Source organism: Canis lupus, chromosome 3 (assembly GCF_003254725.2).
Source record: "Canis lupus dingo isolate Sandy chromosome 3, ASM325472v2, whole genome shotgun sequence".
Taxonomy (NCBI): domain Eukaryota; kingdom Metazoa; phylum Chordata; class Mammalia; order Carnivora; family Canidae; genus Canis; species Canis lupus.
The window spans coordinates 69,836,558-69,856,188 of NC_064245.1; the positions used below are offsets into that span (position 1 = coordinate 69,836,558).

Sequence of the window (19,631 nt, forward strand, 5' to 3'; positions counted from 1 at the left end):
CATCCCAACACAGTGCCCCTGAATCCCATCATCACAGCGGCACATCCCCTGTTGAGCTCAGGGGCTGAGTCTGGGAGACAAGCTGGCTCCTCGGGCTCTGTCTGCCTTTTTGCCCCCACTCCTGTTAATCCCCCTCTCACACTTGCTCTCACCTGTAACGAGGGATTAATAACAAATGTTACCAGCTCTTAAGGGCTCTTGTGGGCAAAGCCTACTCAAACATCAACAAGTGGTACAGCACAGCTCTCCTCCAGCACATCACACTAGGACTCAGAACACTATTTCTGAGAGCATTTCGGTCCAGTCGGAATTCTGTCACAGCAATACAGCTAAGTCACAGGCTCCGTCTCACCTGGGTGATTTCCCAAACGTGGTTACGGGCCATACCCCCAGTGTCTCAGGCTGAAGAGGGGCAGGGCCATGGTTGAGGATGGGCCAGACCCTTACGGAGAAATCTCTCAAGAGTGGGCCTTCCAGAGAGGCACCGATCGTTAAAAACAGGACTGTCCTGACCATAACTCACATATTTGAATGACACAACCCACAAAAACCTCTCATTAAAACTGTGTAGAAGTGATGCACTTAAATACTTTTTAGTCTGAGCAAAGGAGGCATTTTTTTTGGACTCCTCACATTTTTAAAAGTTTTCCACAATAAAAGTATTCTTTAAAGTACAATAATTTTCACCACCACAGATTTAGAATTTTGGATAAGAATATATTTTCTCATAAAAGTTCTACCAAAAATAGACTTTTTCTTTAACTTAAAAATACAGCTTTGGAAAGCAAAATTGGGAGTTGTTACACGTCATTACATATTTTATAAACAGTAGTGAAAGAAATCAACAGGATGGATTAAATTTTCAAATATAAAAATGCTCATTTCAAAAGCTTGACTTTGTCCTTTAGTAACTTAAAGGTGGGGTTCTTGCTGATTTTCTTGTTAAAGATTGTCAGGAGCTCCTCTTCCGATCTGTGATGTTCATTCGTGACTGCGTAATACTGCGCCAAGACCTTCACAAAGAGAAGCAAAAATCAAATGGGTGATTTTTCCTGAAAATCTACCTAAAAGTACCCAGAAGTAGGCCAACAGTAAAAAATGAAAGAAGCCCAGGTGTTGATCACACAGGTGTGTTCTGCTTGTGGAAATCCAGGCAGCTGTACATACAGGAACACCTGCTGCATGTGTGTCACACAGTGACACAAAATTAAAAGCAAAATCCGAAGAAACCATTGCTTTGGTATAAGCAAAAGAGCAAAACATCGAGAACAGTAATTTTCACATATAACAGAATACTGTTCTGGCTAAGGAACTATGATGGGATCCCACCCAATTCCCTCCCATCAGCCCTGAGGGGCTAGTGAGCAGCTTGAAAATCACCAGGATACAAATGTGTAATAGATAAGAAATTAAAGAAAAAAACCAAAAACTGTACAATAAAGAAGGGACTCTCTCCAGCTTCTATACCAGGGTTTGTGCACCATACCTTTTTCCTCAGCTTTTTGATTGCTAGTTCATTGTCTGGGGCCTGTTTCAGAACTGCTTTAATAGTTCCCTTCCAGTTGAATTTACCTACAATATAAAGAATAATATGTAAAACATTTGGTTTTAGTGTCACTACCAGAGGGATAAGGAAACCCTCTGTGTGACATTTATTTTGCTACCCAGGAAATGAACCAGCCCTGACACTACCGAGTAGCAGGTGCCTGACCCGTCAGATCGCAAGCCTGACTCCCCTTCCAGGAACTTGCTCTTGGAGGGAGTGGGTCAGGCAGGCATCCTAAGTACCATCACCACTATGAGAATAAAGTAGGAAGAATAAGTTACTCAATTTCAAGACTTCTGATCAAGACTGTAGTAGGGACAGATGCACAGGTCAATAACACAGAATTAAGAACCTGGAATAGCACCACACAAATATGCCAAGCTCATTTTTGACAAAGGTACAAATCAATTCAAGGAGATGAAAGTCTTCTCAACAAATGATGTTGGCACAATCATACACTGTTGGGCAAAAAAGCGAACCCTGTACTAAATCTCGTACTTTACATAAAAATCTACTCAAAATGGATCACGGACTTAAGAGTAAAATACAAAACTATAAAACATGGAGAAAAATCATTGGAAAAAAACTCTCTGGGATCTAGGGCTAAAGCCAAGAGTTCTCAGATTTGGCACTAAAAGTGTGACCTGTTAAAGGTAAAATTACAAATCAGGCTTCATCAAAACTAAAAACTTTGCTCCATAAAAGATTCTGTTAATGGGGTGCCTGGATGGCTCAGTTGGTTGCGTGTCTGATTCTTGATTTTGGCTCAGGGTTTTGAGGTCGAGCCCCTTGTCAGGCTCTACAGGGAGCGTGGAGCCTGCTTGGAGGTCTCTCTCCTTCTGTCCCTCCCCTCCCCCACTTGTGTGTTTTCTCTCTCTCTCGGAAAAAAAAGGGAAAAAATTTTTCAAAAATTGCTAAAGAGAATAAAAAGACAAAATACAAACTGAAGGAAAAAAAACCTTACAAATCATGTATCCCACAAAGGATTAGTATTTAGGACTGGATATGTAAAGAACTCTCAGATCTTAACAGTAAGAAAGAAAACCCAATTTGAAAATGGGCAGAAGACAGGAACACATGTTTCAATAAAGAGATACACAGATGGCAAGTAAGTACATGAAAAGATGTTCATCATCATTACAGATAAATTAAAGTCACCCCAAGCTACTACTACACACTTAGCAGAATGGGAAAAAACAAACAAACAAACATACAAAACAACAAAGAAAAAAACCACCACCACCAAAGCCTGACCAGGACGTGGGAAAACCAACCGAGTGCATCTCATGCTGCTGGGGCGATACAGAACACTACAGCCATCCAGGAAAATGCCAGCAGTTTCTTTAAAAACTCAATGCAGTCACCACACCACACAGCAACGTGCTCCTGGATGTTTCTTCCAGAAAAAGTGATGGGTGTTCCACACAAAAACATGTACATAAATACTGACACAGCTTTATTCATAGCAACCAGAGACTGGAAACCACCCACAAGTGTCCTTCTAGAGATGAATGGTCAAACAAACTGGCCCATCCATGCCATGTGGTGTTCCTTAATGAACATTAAGACTGGATTACCAATTCCTGTAGCAACCTGGATGTATCTTCAGAGAATAAGGCTGAGTGAAAAGAGTTAATCTCAAAAATTCACATACTAAATGATGCCACTTGGGTAACGTTCTGCAAATATGAAATGACAGAAATGGTGACAGACTAGTGATTGCCAGGGGAGAACTGGGCATGGCTCCACAAGGACCCACAGCGGGGCTCCCCGTGGCAGTAGAAACGTCGTCCATGACCAGTATCAGTGTCGGCACCCTGGTGGAGATTCCTAGCTGTATGGGGTAGGACTCCTGGAGGAAACCAGGAAGAGAATATATGGATAGCTAGGTCTCTAGTATTTCTTCCAACTGCACGTGAATCTACCATTGCTTTAAAACAACAAATGAATTTTAAAAAGCCTCGCATATTCCAAGTCCGGAGTGGGTGGGTTCCAAGCTAAGATATCTAACCCAGCTTAGGCAGTTACTGACCCTGCATTAATAAAGCCCTGATTCCCATTTGAATCCTGCAGTCTCTTCTTGATCAGCAGGACCCCAGGGAGCAGCTCTGGAAGAGGCAGCATTTAGCAGAACCATGAAGGCCAAGGACTGGATTCTGACAAGCACACAGCCTGGCTCAGGGAGCCGGTGGCCACAGAGTTCCAAGCAAGGAGATGCAGGGAAGAGCCAGTGGTGGGAGGGAACAGCTCAGTGTCGCAGGCACTTAGAGGAGAGTGAGAGGAGCAGAGGCAGGAAAGCAGGGAGAAGGGAAAGGGAACACAGTCTCAGAAAGCCATACAGGGTTTATCTTCCGCTCCAAAGATCATGTATTTCCAGTCCAGACAGTTTCACCCATAAAGCTAGGTTGGAGGGTGGCCCACAGAGCGCTCCCTGGTTCCTCGGGAGCTGCACCCTGAGTCTGCCCTCAGTCTTCCCTTCATCTGGAGGGGCCGATCTGCACGTAGGCCCTGGGTCATCTCCCCTCTACCCCAAGAGGGCAGACCTCTCCAAATAATGGCAGTGATACCTTTTGCAGGAGATTCGTGGTCCTCTGGTTCTCCACCCTCTGAAGGTCCTGAGAACTTTACCTTTTTCTTCTTAGATTCTATGTCATCTAGGTAAGTAAAAAGATTAAAAAAAAAAAAGATGAGCATTTCTGGTAGCAGCTACCATTCAATGAAAGGCATGCGTGGCCAGGACCCGAACACCCGTGTCATCTTGCCCACTGCCCAAGCAACCCCACCCCATGGGCTCCTCCTCCGCGTCATAGGAGCACATGGTGAGGAGAGGGGGTGCACTTGCCTAGCCTGAGCCCAAAGCTTATGCTGTCTGCCTTATGGTCCAAACGTGAGGTCTAACAGATTTTACATGGCCCCAACTCACTGGTTCACAATATACTTGACAAAGCCCAGAGCATACGCTAGCCACACACACCTTCCGAGTGCTTCTGCTTTCTCTTCCCAGGCCGGGCTTTCCTGGACTCCTCGGCGTCTCCCTCCTCAGCTCTGTCAGCGGCTCCCTTGGCCTCACCCGCCTTGCTCTGGCTCTTCTTCCCTGCAGAGGCAGGGGCCTCCTCTCCGGCCTCCTGGCCTGTTTTGCGCTTCTTAGGCTTCTGACCTTTCGAATTCTCTTGGTGGTTTTCTAATTTTAGTTCTTTCTTCTCCTTCTTTCTATTCTTCTGCCTTTCTTCCTTCCTTTCTCTTTTATTCTTCTTTACCTCTGCTTGCTTTTCTGTGGGGTCATTTGTTCCAACGGCTAGAACCTTGGCAGAGAGCTCTGCGCGGGGCAGGCTGGCCACCTGGGCGAGTGGCTGCTGGGCTTGACCCTTACTGACTGCTTCCTTATTACAAAGCAAAACCGAGAGACACGTAAATACTCCAGACCGTTGTTCACATCACTGCATGTGTCAACTGAGCAAACTGTTCAAGAAAAAGGTCTACTACTTACCATTTTATAACTCTGACCACCCCCAGCCCCCTGCCAAGAGCTAAAACATAGCAGTAAGTATATCAAATGCAAAATAAACTTCCCCCAGCCCACACTCCACCCTGCGTTTAACAGACATTTTCATTCTACTGGAAAAGTAAAGAATCCTTATGTCACTTAAGCTAGACCTTCAATTCTGGCTCACTCTTCGCCTTTCTTCCTGATAGAAGATGAGCACTCAGGTGTGGCAGAAACCACAGGATTTGTGTGCATCTGCAGACCTGGGTTCAAGCACCAACTCTGTGAATTACTAGCCGGGTGACTCAGGGCAAGTTATTTATCTGCTCCAAACCGATTTCCTCACCGATAAAATGGAACGTAGTAATATTTACCTTATACAGCTAATGTGCGAATAAAATGGGAAGTAATGTCATGTGCTTATTAGCAGCTTGTGATGCTCAGTAAGGAGTGGACTGAGGCGGCGGCAACCTCTGGACTTCTGCACCTAAGACCTGTGCCCCGGCCCCATCTTCATTGGTTACCAGCCAGGGGACAAGCGAGTCACCTCCAGTCTTCCTTTGGGAGACTGGGTCGCAAGGAGGGAGCTCCTACTCCACCCCCCCCCCGCCCCCCAACTGAGCCGAAGAAAGGACTGGCTTTGATTCTGGCCTCATTCAGTGCTCAGCCCTGGCCGCGAGTGCAGCCCCTAGGAGAGGGACTGCAAACTAACTGGCTGCCGTGTCCCCAGCAGCTCAGAGAAGTGAGTCAGGCCAGGCACATGGGGGCAGGCAGAGAATGAGCTCAGAAACCAGACTCAGGAGGAAAGAAGAGACAAAGTCGCCTCACTCCTGGCCTGCAATTTCATTCCTATTTTAGAGTCAGGCACAGTTATGCCCACTGAGAGCCACAGACCTCAGCCTGCCTTCCACCCAATCCCGACCATGTCTCTAGCTGGTGCCTCCCCTCTGCACCCAGAAGACAGTCGCCCCATCTGGCAGCCACTCTGTAACAGGGGGATGAACTCCTTTCCCACCTTTTTTCTACTTCATTACAGACTCTCTCTTCAGTGACACCTCCGCTGACCCTCTTTCCTAACAGAGCCCCTCCCACCTCCCATCCCTCCTCCTGCCTTCTATCTCTTCCTTGTGCTTCCCACGCCCTGTCCTGCTGTTCTGGCCCAGACCCACATGTGGTCGCCTGTCCCACACTGGAACGTAGCTCTGCAATGGCAGGACTTTGGCCTGAGGACAGCTGCCTGCATAGGGACCAGGCACGCTCTGTGATGGAGCAGACAAAGCAGCCCAGTAGAAGAGGACAGAAGGCCTCTAGCTGGCTGGATAAACACCAAGAGGCATGAACGGAGGGGGCCACAGGGCCGTTTGCTTTTGCCACACACAGAGATGTGCTGTGAAGTCCATAGGACAGAGGCAAACAGCAATAAGCCATGTTTTAGAATTATAGAGTTCAGTTTATCATAAGCTACATACTGGTTATTCATTTACTTCTTAATATGTTCACAGTTTCAAAAGGGAAATCATAAAAAAAACTTTAAAAAAAACCTCTGCAGTGTACTAAGTAATTCCAAATCTTTGATTCTCACTTAAAATAATGGAAGTAACCTTTAAAAAGCAGGTGCCACAGAAATGCTAATTAAATGACTGGTTATAGCGTTCACTTCAGCACCACACGTACTACAACTAGAATAATGCAGAGAAGATTAGCACAGCCCCATGCAAGGGTGGCACCAACGTGACTAGTTCTAAGATGCCAAAGACCCAACCTGTATGTTCTGGAAGAGACAGATGCCAGGACAGTGTCACGGTTATCCCAATGTGCTGCCCAAACTATTCTGTGTATGTCAGTCAACTCCTGGCAATATGAGTAGAATAAAATACAGTCAGAAAATCCCACTGTCGTTTTTAAAACTACTAATGATGTAAGTCTCCAAATGGGATATAAGCAAGGTGCAGGTGGAATACATGGGGAAAAAATTTTAAATTAACAGCATCACCAATAAGGTGGCCATAGGATATCAAACCGAGACTCTGCATGTAATCCACATCCAGGGGTCTCTCAGATCAAACCTGACAGGTGACAGACTGAATCACGTCAGTGGGGTTCTCACTCCCCAGAGGGAAGGAGACAGATGCTCAGCAGGTACCCACTATACAAAACACCCACAGAAAGAGGTGCTTTAATAGCTTCAGCTGCTTTAAAGCCTTAACATATACGGGGCCTTCTGTGTGCCCCTCACCTAAAGGAACACCTCACCTCGTCACTCCCATGTCCTCAACTGTTTATTTCTCTTCATGGCACCGTCGCCACCTGTGATATTTTACATTTTTTGTTTAGGGCATGGCACAGATCAGGTGCTCACCAAGTACTGAATAAATGCATGAATGGGACTACCCGCTTTTCTTTAAGACAAGGAAACTGAGGCTCAGAGAGGTAAAATAAAGTGCCCAAGATCAAACATTTGGCCAACAGCACAGCAGGGATTCAAACCAGGTCTGTCAGACACCCAGAGCCCCTGTTCTTTCCATTATATCCCACTGCCTGATTTCTAACCCAAGTTGTCTCATGTTAGCTGGTACTGTTATCAAACATTGGGATTAAATACCTTTCTCTGCACAATAAGGAAATCTTCTCTGCAGTACATTCAGTTTATTCTTCCCCATAAATGAAGGCACAAAGAGGCTCTCTGCAAAAGAAGGCTGTCTTGACCTCCAAAAATAAGACATTCCCATTTCATTATTACTAATCACTTTTGCCACACTACAAATCTAAAATTAGATCCGACTTACGTTGCTGGAAGCTTCAGAAAAGATATTCCACACCTGCTCCAGAACAGATTCATTATGGACTTTTAAACTGTTCTTCATCCAGTTCTATAAGGAACAAAAAGAAAAACAAACCCCACTTGTTCCATTTTGACAGGTACAGGTAAATGCGAGCTCAGTCACCAAGGGGCCACATATCCCCTCCAGTCAGGGAAGGCAGAGCAAATACACATACCTGAAATTTTGCCCTTTTCCTGGGAACGTTGTCAAAACCACTAATTTGCTCTAAAAGTTCCCTCACTTTGGGGCTGACATTGGGTCTTTTTATTAATTCATTAATTTTCTACAAAAAAGATGAAACAAAAATAATAAACAAGTGGCACAGGAGCTTCATGAAAGACAAATTAAGCATCCTTCCCATGGCTAGAAGTTTCTCATTTCAAGGCTAGATTTTATTTATTTATTTATTTTTAAAGATTTTATTTATTCATGAGACACACAGAAAAGAGAGAGAGCGAGAGACAGAGACACAGGCAGAGGGAGAAGCAGGCTCCATGCAGGGAGCCCGATGTGGGGCTCGATCCCGGGTCTGCAGGATCAGGCTCTGGGCCGAAGGCAGTGCTAAACCGCTGTGCCATCCGGGCTACCCCTCAAGGCTAGATTTTATATTAACATCTATGCTTACAAATTCACCAGTGTACTAGGAGTCTTTGCCAGAGCAATTAGGCAAGAAAAGGAAATAAAGGCATCCAAAATAGAAGTAAAATCATCTCTGTTCATAAATGATTTTGTCTTAACTTGTACAACACTCTAAAGATTCCACAAAAAAATGCCATTAGAACTGATAAATTCAGCAGTCATAGGATGCAAATCCACACTTGAAAATTAAGTTCTAGATTTCTATACACTAACAATCTAAGAAGGAAATTAAGAAAACAATTCTATTTATAATAGCATCAAAAAGAATGAAATACTTAAAAATAAACATACTTGTTAAGGAGGGGAAAGACGTGTACACAGAAAACTGTAAACATTATTGGAAATAATTTAAAGACACAAATAAATGGAAAGACATCCATGTTTGTGGGTTGGAAGACTTAATAACAAGATGGCAATACTAACCAAAGTGATGTACAGATTCAAATGTAATCCCTATGAAAATCCAATTGACATTTGTGGTTTTTTGCAGAAATAGAAAACTCTATTCTAAAATTCACATGGTATCTGAAGGGACAATAACTATAACAATCTTGAAGAAGAATTAAGTAGGAAGTCTCATGCTTTCTGATTTCAAAGCTCACTGCAAAGTTAGAGTAATCAAAAAAGCATGGCACTGGCATAACGATGGACGTATCAACCAGTACAATGGGGAGCCCAGAAATAAACCTCGCCTATATGGGCAAATGATTTTCAAAAAGAGTGACAAGACCATTCGGTGGAGGAAGACCAGTCTTTACACAAACAGTACTGGAAAAAATGGGTATCTACATGGAAAGGAATAAAGCTGAACTCTAACTGTATACAAAAATTAACTTAAAATGGATCAAAGACCCAAACTTAAAAGCTAAAACCATAGAACACTTAGGAGAAAACAGGGAGAAAGTGCCATGACAATGGATTCGGCAATGATCTCTTGTATGTGATCCCAAAAAAAGCACAAAAACAAAAATTAAGTTGAACTACATAAAAATTTTCTAATTTTTGTACATCAAAGACATTGTCAACAGAGTGAAGAGGCAGTTCAGGGAATAGGAGAAAATATTTGCAAATGATTTATCTGATAAGGCATTCATATCCCAAATATATATAAAGAACTCCTAAAACTCAGAAACAAAAAACAACCCAATTAAAATATGGGCAAAGGGCTGGAATAAACATTTCTCCAAAGAAGATATTACAAATAGCCAATAACACATGAGAAGCTACTCATCATCATCATCGTTAGGGAAATGCAAATCAAAACCACAGCAAAATACTCTGTTATACCCCCTTAGGATAAAAATAATAAAATAAAATAGGCATTTTATCAAAAAAGCTGAAAAATAAGTGTTGGGGAGTATGTGGAGGAATCGGAACCCTTGTGCACTGCTGGTGGGAGTGTCAAATAGCGCAGCCACTATGGAAAACAGTATGGTGGTTCCCCAAAAAACTTAAAAATCCAGCTATTCCTTCTGGATACATGCCAAAGAGAACTGAAAGCAAGGACTCAAACGTATTTGTAGACCCATGTTCGCAGCAGTATCATCCACAATAGCCAAAGGCTGAAGCAACTGAGGTAACTGTCAGCATATGGTATATAAACAAAATATGGTCCATCCATACAATGGAATATTGCTCAACTTTGAAAAGAAAGGACATTCTGACACACGCTGCAGCATGGACGAAACTGGAAGGCATCATGCTCAGTGAAATAAGCTAGTCACAAAAAGAACAAATACTATGTGAGTCCACTTCTATGAAATCCCTAGAATAGTCAAAGTCCTAGAGACAGCACAATGGTGGGTGCCAGGGGATGGGGGAGGAGATGTGAAGACGTAGTGTTTGACAGGACAGAGTTTCAGTCTGGGAAGATGAAAAAGTTCTGGAGATGGGATGGTGGTGATGGCTGCACAATGTGCAGGTACATAATTGTGTACTTAAAAATGGTTAAAATGATAAAACTCTATGTCATGTATAATTTGCCACAATTTAAAAAAAAATTGGGAAAATAAAGAAAAAAACCCAAAACTGATGAAAAGAATCAGACAAAAATGATATTACAGACAAGGAAATTACTTGAGGACCAAGGCGACAGGCAGCATTAAGATCTAATAAATAAATCTAATAAATAAATAGCAAGAACAGAACAAAGATGAAAATTAAATTAGTGACCTAGAGAAAATGCTGATGGCAATCTCAGTGAAGGCAGAGGAAAAAGACAATTATTATAGCTTGGACAAGAACAGTACATAAGAAAGATGGTCACTCACAAGCCAACAAAAGGACAAGTAACAACAAACGGACAATGTCCCTGTGTTAGGAAAGAATGAAAGCTATATATAAACAGACCAGGAAAAAATGGGTCCAGGATACTAAGAGGAGGATGAAACAAAGATTCTCTAGGCACTCAGGCAGAACAAATCTAGACAATGACACAAACATCGATAAGGAAGATGCCAAGTGGGCTGGGCACTTGCCAGAGTGGCATACGGTGTCAGAAGAGAACAGGGCATTAATGACAAAGTTTGAAGGAAAACACTGTGACCCAAGCAAGCGGGCGATCTCTCCCTGACCGTAGTATCCATCTGTGGGTAAGCAGAGAGACATCTAGAAGGATACTCATTAATACTGACAAGATTCCAAAATTTTGTCTCTAAAACTATAGAGCTTAAGAATTTAAAGAAAACACAAAACCCCTGAATCCACTTCCATCAGAGAGTTCACAGCAGGCTGGATTTATTCTCCCAGTGTATCACATTTAGTCTGTTCCATCTGTAACTTGTCAACTAGGGGTTTAGGGAGGAATCAGCTGGCTAGTGGACCGGGGGACCAGGACAGAACCTGAAGGAGAACTCTGGTCTATAATACAGAGATGCTGCTACTAAGGCCTGACAGTTTACAGCAGAGGGTAGCAAACCTTCTGCCCCAACTACTCATCACCCTTGCAGCTCTAAGTAACAATGGAGATATGTAAACAAATGGGCATGGCTGTGGTGGACTGTGGTTTGCTGACCCTGCCTGTAGAGAATTTCATTCAACATAGGACAGAACTCATACACCCAAGTACCTCAAGCTTGAGGCCTATAGAACATTATCTGTTTTTCAAGGGGGATTAACATATAGCATGAGCCCAATAGTGAGGCTTATGCCACTAGCCTATGTATCTTAGTTAGGAGAAGTTTCATTAGTTTCTCAATCTGCACTGGGCAGATTAGTCCTTTGTGGATAAAGAACTTTCCCTCCCAGGAGCTGGCTGACTCCGTAAGCTAGTGAATACCAGAAAACTCACTTTCAACCCCTATCATCAAAGGGAGTTAACTATTATTTATTTGGTTTCTAGAATAGAGAATTTCCACAAAGACGGCATTTGTCTTTTTTATCTCCTACCTTCTATTTTGATCCTTTCTTCTGCTATCCGTTCAGTAAGTGGTAAGTACCATTCTGGAAGGTATACCTGTCAATTAAGGATTTTGCTGCTTTTGCCATTTTTACTGTGCATGTTTCCACTTTAAGTAGAAAATTCCTTATACTTAAAGCAGGTAAGTATTAGAAAGCTTCCATTCAGTTTTGTAGCCAAGGGAAAGACCGTGAGAATTCTAAATTGTTTCTGCAAGTCTGCAAAGCCTATGGATTAAAGACAAAATACACTGCAACTGTATTAAACAGAGAAAGAACTCTGTCATGATTTAGTTGTTTAACTTCAGTCTGTTCCAAGACATGATGTTTCTGCATCTCATCTGCACATATGATGCATATATTCTTAGGCTTCCAGAGAAAGTAGAAGATATCAGAAGAAGCTACCTGATGAACCAGAAGGACCTTACCTGAATCCATGCCTGCTGTTTAACATCACCTTTGTGGGTTTTACCTTCATAACCTTTGCCACCATACTTTTGTTCTTCACTGATGCACTTCACATGGTTTTTGTAGTCATCACCCCTTCAGAGTGAAAGAAAGTTCTACCGTCAGACTGATTCTCCAACTGGAGGCTCCATCCAATGCTCACAGGCTGCCCCTACCTTTTGCATTCCAGTTTTACTATGCTTATAACCTCATCAGGCACATTTTTCTTCTTCCAAATTATTCAATATAAAGACCACCATCAAACTTTCCATCCTTTTTTTTTTTTTTTTAAAGATTTTATTTATTCTTGCAAGACAGAGAGACAAAGAGAGAGAGGCAGAGGGAGAAGCAGGCTCCATGCAGGGAGCCCGATGTGGTACTCGATCCCAGGACTCCAGGATCACACCCTGGGCCAAAGGCAGGTGCTAAAGCACTGAGCCACCTGGACTGCCCTCTACCCATTTTTAATGTACAAATGTCTTAAACTCAATTGACAGGCAGTATTTTTTTAAGTGACTATATATAGTATGTAAGAAAAAAAAATTATCTGCAATGGGGTGGCTTCAGCTTAAATAACAATATCTGTATGATTTTCTGGTAAGATAGTAGGCCATCAATAATTAGTTGTAGAGTAAGTTAAAAGCTGGAGTAAAATGGTGGTATCTTATCACTGAAAAGTTCTACATCTGTGAGTCTTGGTAAACAAGGAGACTCAATTCTGTCTCATGATCATTTTGAAACTGCAAGATCCTTGGGAAATATCTGGGACTAGGTTGGGGGCAAAGTCCCCCAATAAGAAACAACCCAACTTTCACCTGTTTTATGGATCAGGTTTCCTCCCAGGATTAGGTATGAACAAAGACTTTAGCAGTTGCCAAAACTGCTTTAAAAAAAAAAAATCACTGCTCTAGAATGAAATTAAAATGGACTGTTAGCAAATGTCATCCAAACACCACAGAGGACACTGAAGCAAATGCACCAAAAGCTGCCTTTGCACTTAACCCGTGTGAAGCTGAAGGGGACAGAGTGTTAAAACTGCGGTGAGCCATCTGCAAATAATGACCCACCTTAGGAAAGAATTGATAAGCATGTCAAAGACCGGTCCCACCCCCAGCCCTTAGTCCTCACCTTTCCAGAGACCCCTCAGTGGAAGTACCTGACACACTTGGGGGCCAGGAGCTCACTCTTACCATCACCCTGAACTTCTAGGGGGACCTAGTCTCTCCCCCTGTCCCCTGCTACTGTGAATAAGTCAACTCATTTTCTGGTTTATAAGTCCAGCTCTTCAGTGTGACCAGCACACCACGCTCCTCTAAAGCCTTACTCTGGGTGGTTACCTCTTAGGGTCTGGTAATGGCAGCAAGGAGGTGTCGCTGAGTGCCACTGACAGGCTACATGCTCCAGACATCCCCATCCTCCTTCCCTTTGTCTTCTCTTTGGATTGTCCTTAGAAAGCAAATAGGCTGTAAAGCACTTTTTTTTTCTTAATTTCTTTCCTCAAATTTGCCTCTATTTTTTTTTTTTTTAAGCCTTCATGGGGCCAGGGCTTCTAAAACTGGTCTGGACCTTTAATATGATCTACATGAATTATGTAGAACTTACCAGAAATCTTTACCACAGTCAATGCAAGACAGGCATTCACAGTTTCTGCAAACAGCCACATGCTTTTCCACTTGTACTTTCTTCACTGATTCACCACATGCATTGCATGTAAAAAATACCATTTTTACCTAAATGGGTAAGTATCTATTCTCTATCCAAGATAGGTTTGAAGTCTTGTCCTAAGAGAAAATTAAAAGAAAGGAAAAAATAATTATCATTGTAATCTGAAACTTCTATTCCCAATAAACCATCATACTGCACACTTTTCAACCAGAATTTCACATGAAAATAGCTACAAAGAACAGAATCAAAGTTGATCAGCAATCTATATAAAACTCTACCAGCATGTAAGTAAAGTTATAATTAACAGAAATAATAGCAGACATCTGTTAAGCAGATGTTTACCTTGTGCAGGGCCTATTCTAAAAGCTTTACAGGTATTAAATTTAATCCTCACAGCAACCCTGTGAGGGGAGGTCTATTGTGTACAATTTGCAAGACAAATGGAGACACAGAGAGATTAAGTTACTTGCCCAAGGTCACACAGTAGCAAAACCAGGATTTAAATTTGCCAGGCTGGCTCTAGGGGAGAAGTTTTAGGGGCATTAAGCAAAATGTCCACCTTTTCTAATAAGGTGAAGCTTGCTTTGCACCCCCCTTGCCCTTAGATGTGAACTGCCAAATTACCTCAGATCCCCAAATATAAGAACAACATAGTAAGGGAAGCGTGGGGAGTTTAGGAAGGTTTAGAAAATCAAGAGGTCTAAACGTTTCTCAAAGCACAAAAACATTCACACAGGCATGACTACATAGCCACAGGTGTTAAATATAAGGATGTGTTCTTTGGTCTTAGTGGACAAGGAGGAGGTGGGGGAGGGGCCTCCTTCATGTCGCTTCTCATCAGATCAATAAAGAAGTGGAATTATATATATCAAGGTGTCCCAGCTGCTGGGTGCTGAATTACTGGAAGGCATTCACAAACCTACCTGTCCCAAGCACTGCCCCAAGGTTTAGTATATGTTGCAAATACATAACTGCCATTTACCGATTTCATGGAGACCCTACTGTGCTCAACAAAACAAATTCATCTGAAAGTGTTATGGAAGTCACAGTAACTTTCCATGGCTACAGAATTTTTTAATCACATCCTTAAAGATTACTGTCATTTTACATTAGAAATAAGTTTCAGAGCAAAAATACTGACAACTGTTTGACCCAGCATCTTCTCCGTCCTTATAAAGGCGAAGGTAAGGGTCAAATAAACTGGTGCACTTTGATTTATACAGAAATCCTTCAGCACGTATGAGCAGTTGGGTTCACAAGAGAGTTTCCATGGACGAAATCACTCTCTCTCCTCCACTCCCACATTCTGGGTCACTGCCAGAGAGGTCACACATAAGGAAGTTTTCAGGGCCGTTCCCTTCCATTCAGCCTTGAATGGAAATGTACATCCTGGCCTCAACCCCAGGTTTACAAAGGCCCAGCCATCACTCTTGGAAGCCCCTTGCCCTGTGGGGCACTGTCAGATGTCAGCTTGCCTGACATTCCACATACGAAAGCAGGTCCACGGCTCTGTGTTCCCCTCCACAGCTTGCCATCAGCTTGGCAAGGGAGGGCATATGGTCAGCTACCGCCTCGCTAACACCCAATCTAGAGGGAAGCAAATGTGATTCTTCTGGGATGTGAGGCAACTGTGACCATCTCTCATCTGGTTATCATAAAGGTTATCACATCTGGTGTCAACTAGTCACGAGTCCTGGGAAGTCGCTATCACGTGGACTATGACTCAGCTCCCCCCAAGCTTGGCATTCTGCACAGATGGATGCTCAATCAATGGCAGGCAATGATATCATCGGCCGCCCTGCCTCACAAGGAGAGAACAAAGGTCAGACAAGAACTGACGTGTTATTCAGTAGTCTGTGGGAGCACTTTTGTGTACAAACTAGAGCAAATCATTTAGTCACCAAGAAATTGATGGCCATCATAACCACAAGGTACAAGCAGCTGTGTTAAGACAAATTATCTGCTGGAAATTTTAAGAGCACTTTTGTTATGAAATCTGACCAGGAAAAGTACCCCCTCAAACTTAAGCTATGGCCTAGAGCTTTTTGACTTTCATTGCAGAGGTCCGTTCTGTTTCTCGATCGAGGGGATGAGAGGAGGGGAGGTTTCGGCAAGCTTTGAGATCCAACTGGGAGATTCAGTCTGTCATGGAAGGTCAGGGATGAAAGGCCTGGGAAGGACAGCTGGAAACAAAACGTATCAACTGAAAGAAGCCAGTAATGTTGACAAAAAAGATGCTTGGAATATCTGTGCAAAACATGTTCTCTCTCTGGGGATTAGCCTACATGGTGTAAACATCAATTCAGAAGAGGATTAGAATTTGGTCACATGTCCACTGGAAAAATACCCCTTCAATGATTTTCATTTGGTCTTTTGTGGCAAATGTTCATATTTAGAAATCTGGTGTTTTTTTTCTTTCTAAGCAGAATAGGTAGCTTGTGGAGTAAGTCACAACTCTGTCTCTGAGAGCCTCAGGTTCTTAGAGCCATGGATGCATTTCTACACTTGATCTGAATCAGGAACAGTGGGGCCACCTGCTTGTTAATGAGATAAGGTCTGTAAGGAGCTTACCCCTCCCTTATTTAGAGCCCCAAAGACACCCCGGCACTAGCCAAGAGTCACCTTGATTACACCTCTTATCTGAACACCTTTCCTGTGTGCAGTAAACACTTGTGTGTCTGTCTGTAAGGGGAGTGGAGTGCAAAGAACAGCAAGCTCCGAACCACCTAACTGCACATTGGACAAGGTGGCCCAAGTCTTAGCAGGCTTAAGACTGCAGAAGTGTAAATGTTACAAACTTACAAAAAGATGCCTTCTGAAAATTCAGTCCCTCTAAGGGAAGAGGGCAAGCACTGCCTTAAAAATTTAAACTTCCACAAATCTCACAAAACTAAGTAAATGTGAAAGAACCTTAAACTTTCAAATGGATGTTTTTGGTAAATGTGTAACATTTATACTTTTGGCAATTTGGAAAGCTGAAAGCCAGTTGCATTAAGACGTTATGATACCCTATCCACAGGGCTCAGATATTACATATTTCAACTTTTAGCCCACCGTGTAAAGACATGATGGCATGCTTCATTGGGCTAAATAAAGATCCCCTTTTCCTTTCCTGGCTCAGGATAGCCACAGAGATTTTTTTAAAGATTTTATTTATTCATGAGAGATGGAGAGAGAGAGAGAGAGAGGCAGAGACACAGGCTGAGGGAGAAGCAGGCTCCCATGCAGGGAGCCCGACACGGGACTCATCCCAGAACTCCAGGATCACACCCTGGGCTGAAGGTGGCGCTAAACCGCTGAGCCACGGGGGTTGCCCAGCCACAGAGATTCTGTGTGCTCTTCCATCTAGAGATGGGGACCCATGAAAAGAGAAAGCAGTGTTCGTGGACTAGTCAAAAGCATACTCAAGTTTTCACTCCAGTTAAGTCACTGTGATTCATTTCGGCAGACCTCTGGTCAATGCCGAGTGTGCACTGGGATCCACATGCACCTGGGTGCCTTCCCCAAAGGAGGCCAGTCCCTGTGTGAGCTTCTGACTGTCCGTTCACCTTATGATCTTCTCAGCACATGCTACAAGCCAAGAAAAAGATGATGAGTTACAGAACACGATCGCTAGCTCTCCATAAAGCCACTTCACTAATAGTCAGAATTGCACCCAACACCTCTACAACAGGTATGATCACATTACCACCCCAGCATCTGTAAGAGATAGTGGAGGCTCAGAGAGGTTAAGTGATTAGGCTGGAGACATAGGGAGTGGCAGAGGTAGCCTGAGACAAGCTCCTGCCCTGCTCCTCTCTCTTGACTTGTCATGTTTTTGGCCGTTTGCTTGGCCACTACTCAGTGAGCAGAAGCCGGAGGCCCTCATCCCAAAAGAAAAATTAAAAAAAAAAAAAAAAAAAAGCAAAAACAGCAAAGGCTCTACAGTGACCTTCCATTTTACACCGAGCAGAGATACCATCCTTGTCACAACTGAGGTCAGGTGTCAGAAAATGAGTCTGAGTTGAGGGGAGCAGGCAGCAATAACAAGGGGCTGGGAACTTATGAGGGACTTGGGACACCTCAGGGGTCCTCTTACCAGGATGGTGGCCCTGTTCGGTTGAATGTTGTTGACTCAGGGCCAGAGATCTGAGCTGGAGCCAGCATCTACCAATGAAAAATGACCTCAAGCTATCCTAACTTCCCAGATTCTGTTCATCTATAAAATGGGTCCAAAATCTATCTTAAGAGCTTTGTGTGGAAGATAAGAAATAGGAAAGATTCATCCTTACCCAACAGTAGAAAGTATTTCCTATGACCTATTAATTTGCCCACTCCACCACCCTGTTACCTGATACAAGGGCCTCATATTTAGTTCTAGAATTGGGTTCTAGAGTTCTTTTTAAACCTTCCTGCCTTTACATTTTTATATTGTTTATTTCTGCAAACACTACACTCCCTATTCTTTAAACATTCTCGCACAGGCATGTAGGCGCAGACCTAAACCTCAAACAGCCCACCTGTGGGGTGGGGGGTGGGGCAGGCTGGCAACCACAGCGCAATTCCCAGTGAGCCCCACGACCTCCAACAAGTCACTGTCCCCTCTTAGCTTCGGGTCCTCCCATCTGTGAAGCGAGGTGCCAGGAGCCCCTTCCAGGGGTGGAATTCCAAGACACGAAGGGTATGGCGCAAGGGAAGGACAGAGGAGTACACACTGCCTCCCATGTGGCCTCAGCCTGCGGGGTGACGAGGCTCCCCATGTGCACTCACCCTGTGAGGCAGGTACATCTATGTCCACCCAACAGATGGGCGCACCGAGGCGGGGCCAGTGGAGCCATGTCCCCCCGCCTCCCCAGAACTACATCACCAGCATCCCTTGGGTGTATCGGTATCCGTGCAAGTCTAGCGCGGGTCAGACGCGCTGTGCTAGGCTCTGGGCCTGGGGGTGCTGGGTGAGTCCCAAGGAGCCCTCCGCAGGGAGGTCAGCCGTGCAAGTACCCCCCACGCCGTTCCCCAGTCTCCCCGGAAGCAGGTGCTGCAGGCAGCCCCGTCCTGGGTGGCCAACAGGTCTGCGCGCGTGCAATCCTCGCAGCAGATCTCGGGTTCTGTGTTCGCCCCTTCGTAGACCGACAAACGGCGGCACAGGAGGAGTAACTCGCAGGTCACCCGCGGAGCTAGGGGCAGACCTGAGTCGCGGGCGGCGGCCGGGGCGCCCTCCGTCGGTCCAGGCCGCCCCGGAGGGACGCAGCCCCCCAGGCCTCGGGGAGCGCGAGCTGGCCCGCCTCGCAGCCGGCCGCAGCCCAGCCCCGCGGGGACCCTGCGCGAGGACCGTCCCGCCTCCGACCAGGCTCTTCGCCGCCCGCGGGACGAAGGCCACGGGACGGCCCGCCTCGTCCTTCCGCGGGGAAAGCCCCAGGAGGGGTCCAGCGGTGGAAACGCCGGCGCCAGCCCACCGCCCGCCCAGCCCCAGCCTCCCGCGGCGCCGCCCCTCACCTCTCCGCCGGCGCCCGCCAACGGTTTCAACCCGCCGCGAGGAGCACGTGGAGACGCAGCCGCCCGTCCCGCGCCGCAGCCGCCTCCCTCCGGGCGCCCCCCCGCGCCTGCGCCGTCCCGGCGGAAGTGACGTCCCCGGAAGCCGGAGGCGGATCCGGCC

At 44.7% G+C, this 19,631-nt stretch overlaps 1 protein-coding gene across 1 annotated transcript; it reads right to left on the minus strand.

The window, feature by feature from the left end:
* Positions 1-696: 696 nt before the first annotated feature.
* On the minus strand, positions 697-19,620 carry LYAR (Ly1 antibody reactive). Its single transcript, XM_025438057.3, has 9 exons — positions 19,472-19,620; positions 13,937-14,115; positions 12,316-12,430; positions 8,028-8,135; positions 7,817-7,900; positions 4,521-4,926; positions 4,114-4,200; positions 1,487-1,572; positions 697-1,013 (listed from the first exon to the last, which is right to left on the minus strand). The coding sequence occupies exons 2-9, from the start codon at positions 14,056-14,058 to the stop codon at positions 879-881; spliced, it is 1,143 nt and encodes a 380-aa protein (XP_025293842.3). The 5' UTR covers positions 14,059-14,115; positions 19,472-19,620; the 3' UTR covers positions 697-878.
* Positions 19,621-19,631: the final 11 nt, after the last annotated feature.

Bases quoted from the DNA above. Each gene is read 5' to 3' on its own strand.
- LYAR (XM_025438057.3), bottom strand. From the start codon at position 14,058: ATGGTATTTTTTACATGCAATGCATGTGGTGAATCAGTGAAGAAAGTA. The intron at 7,901-8,027 runs GTATGTGTATTT...TGTTCCTTATAG, and splicing joins GGAAAAGGGCAAAATTTCAG to AACTGGATGAAGAACAGTTT. The intron at 1,573-4,113 runs GTATCACTGCCA...TTTATATTGTAG, and splicing joins CCACGAATCTCCTGCAAAAG to GTAAATTCAACTGGAAGGGA.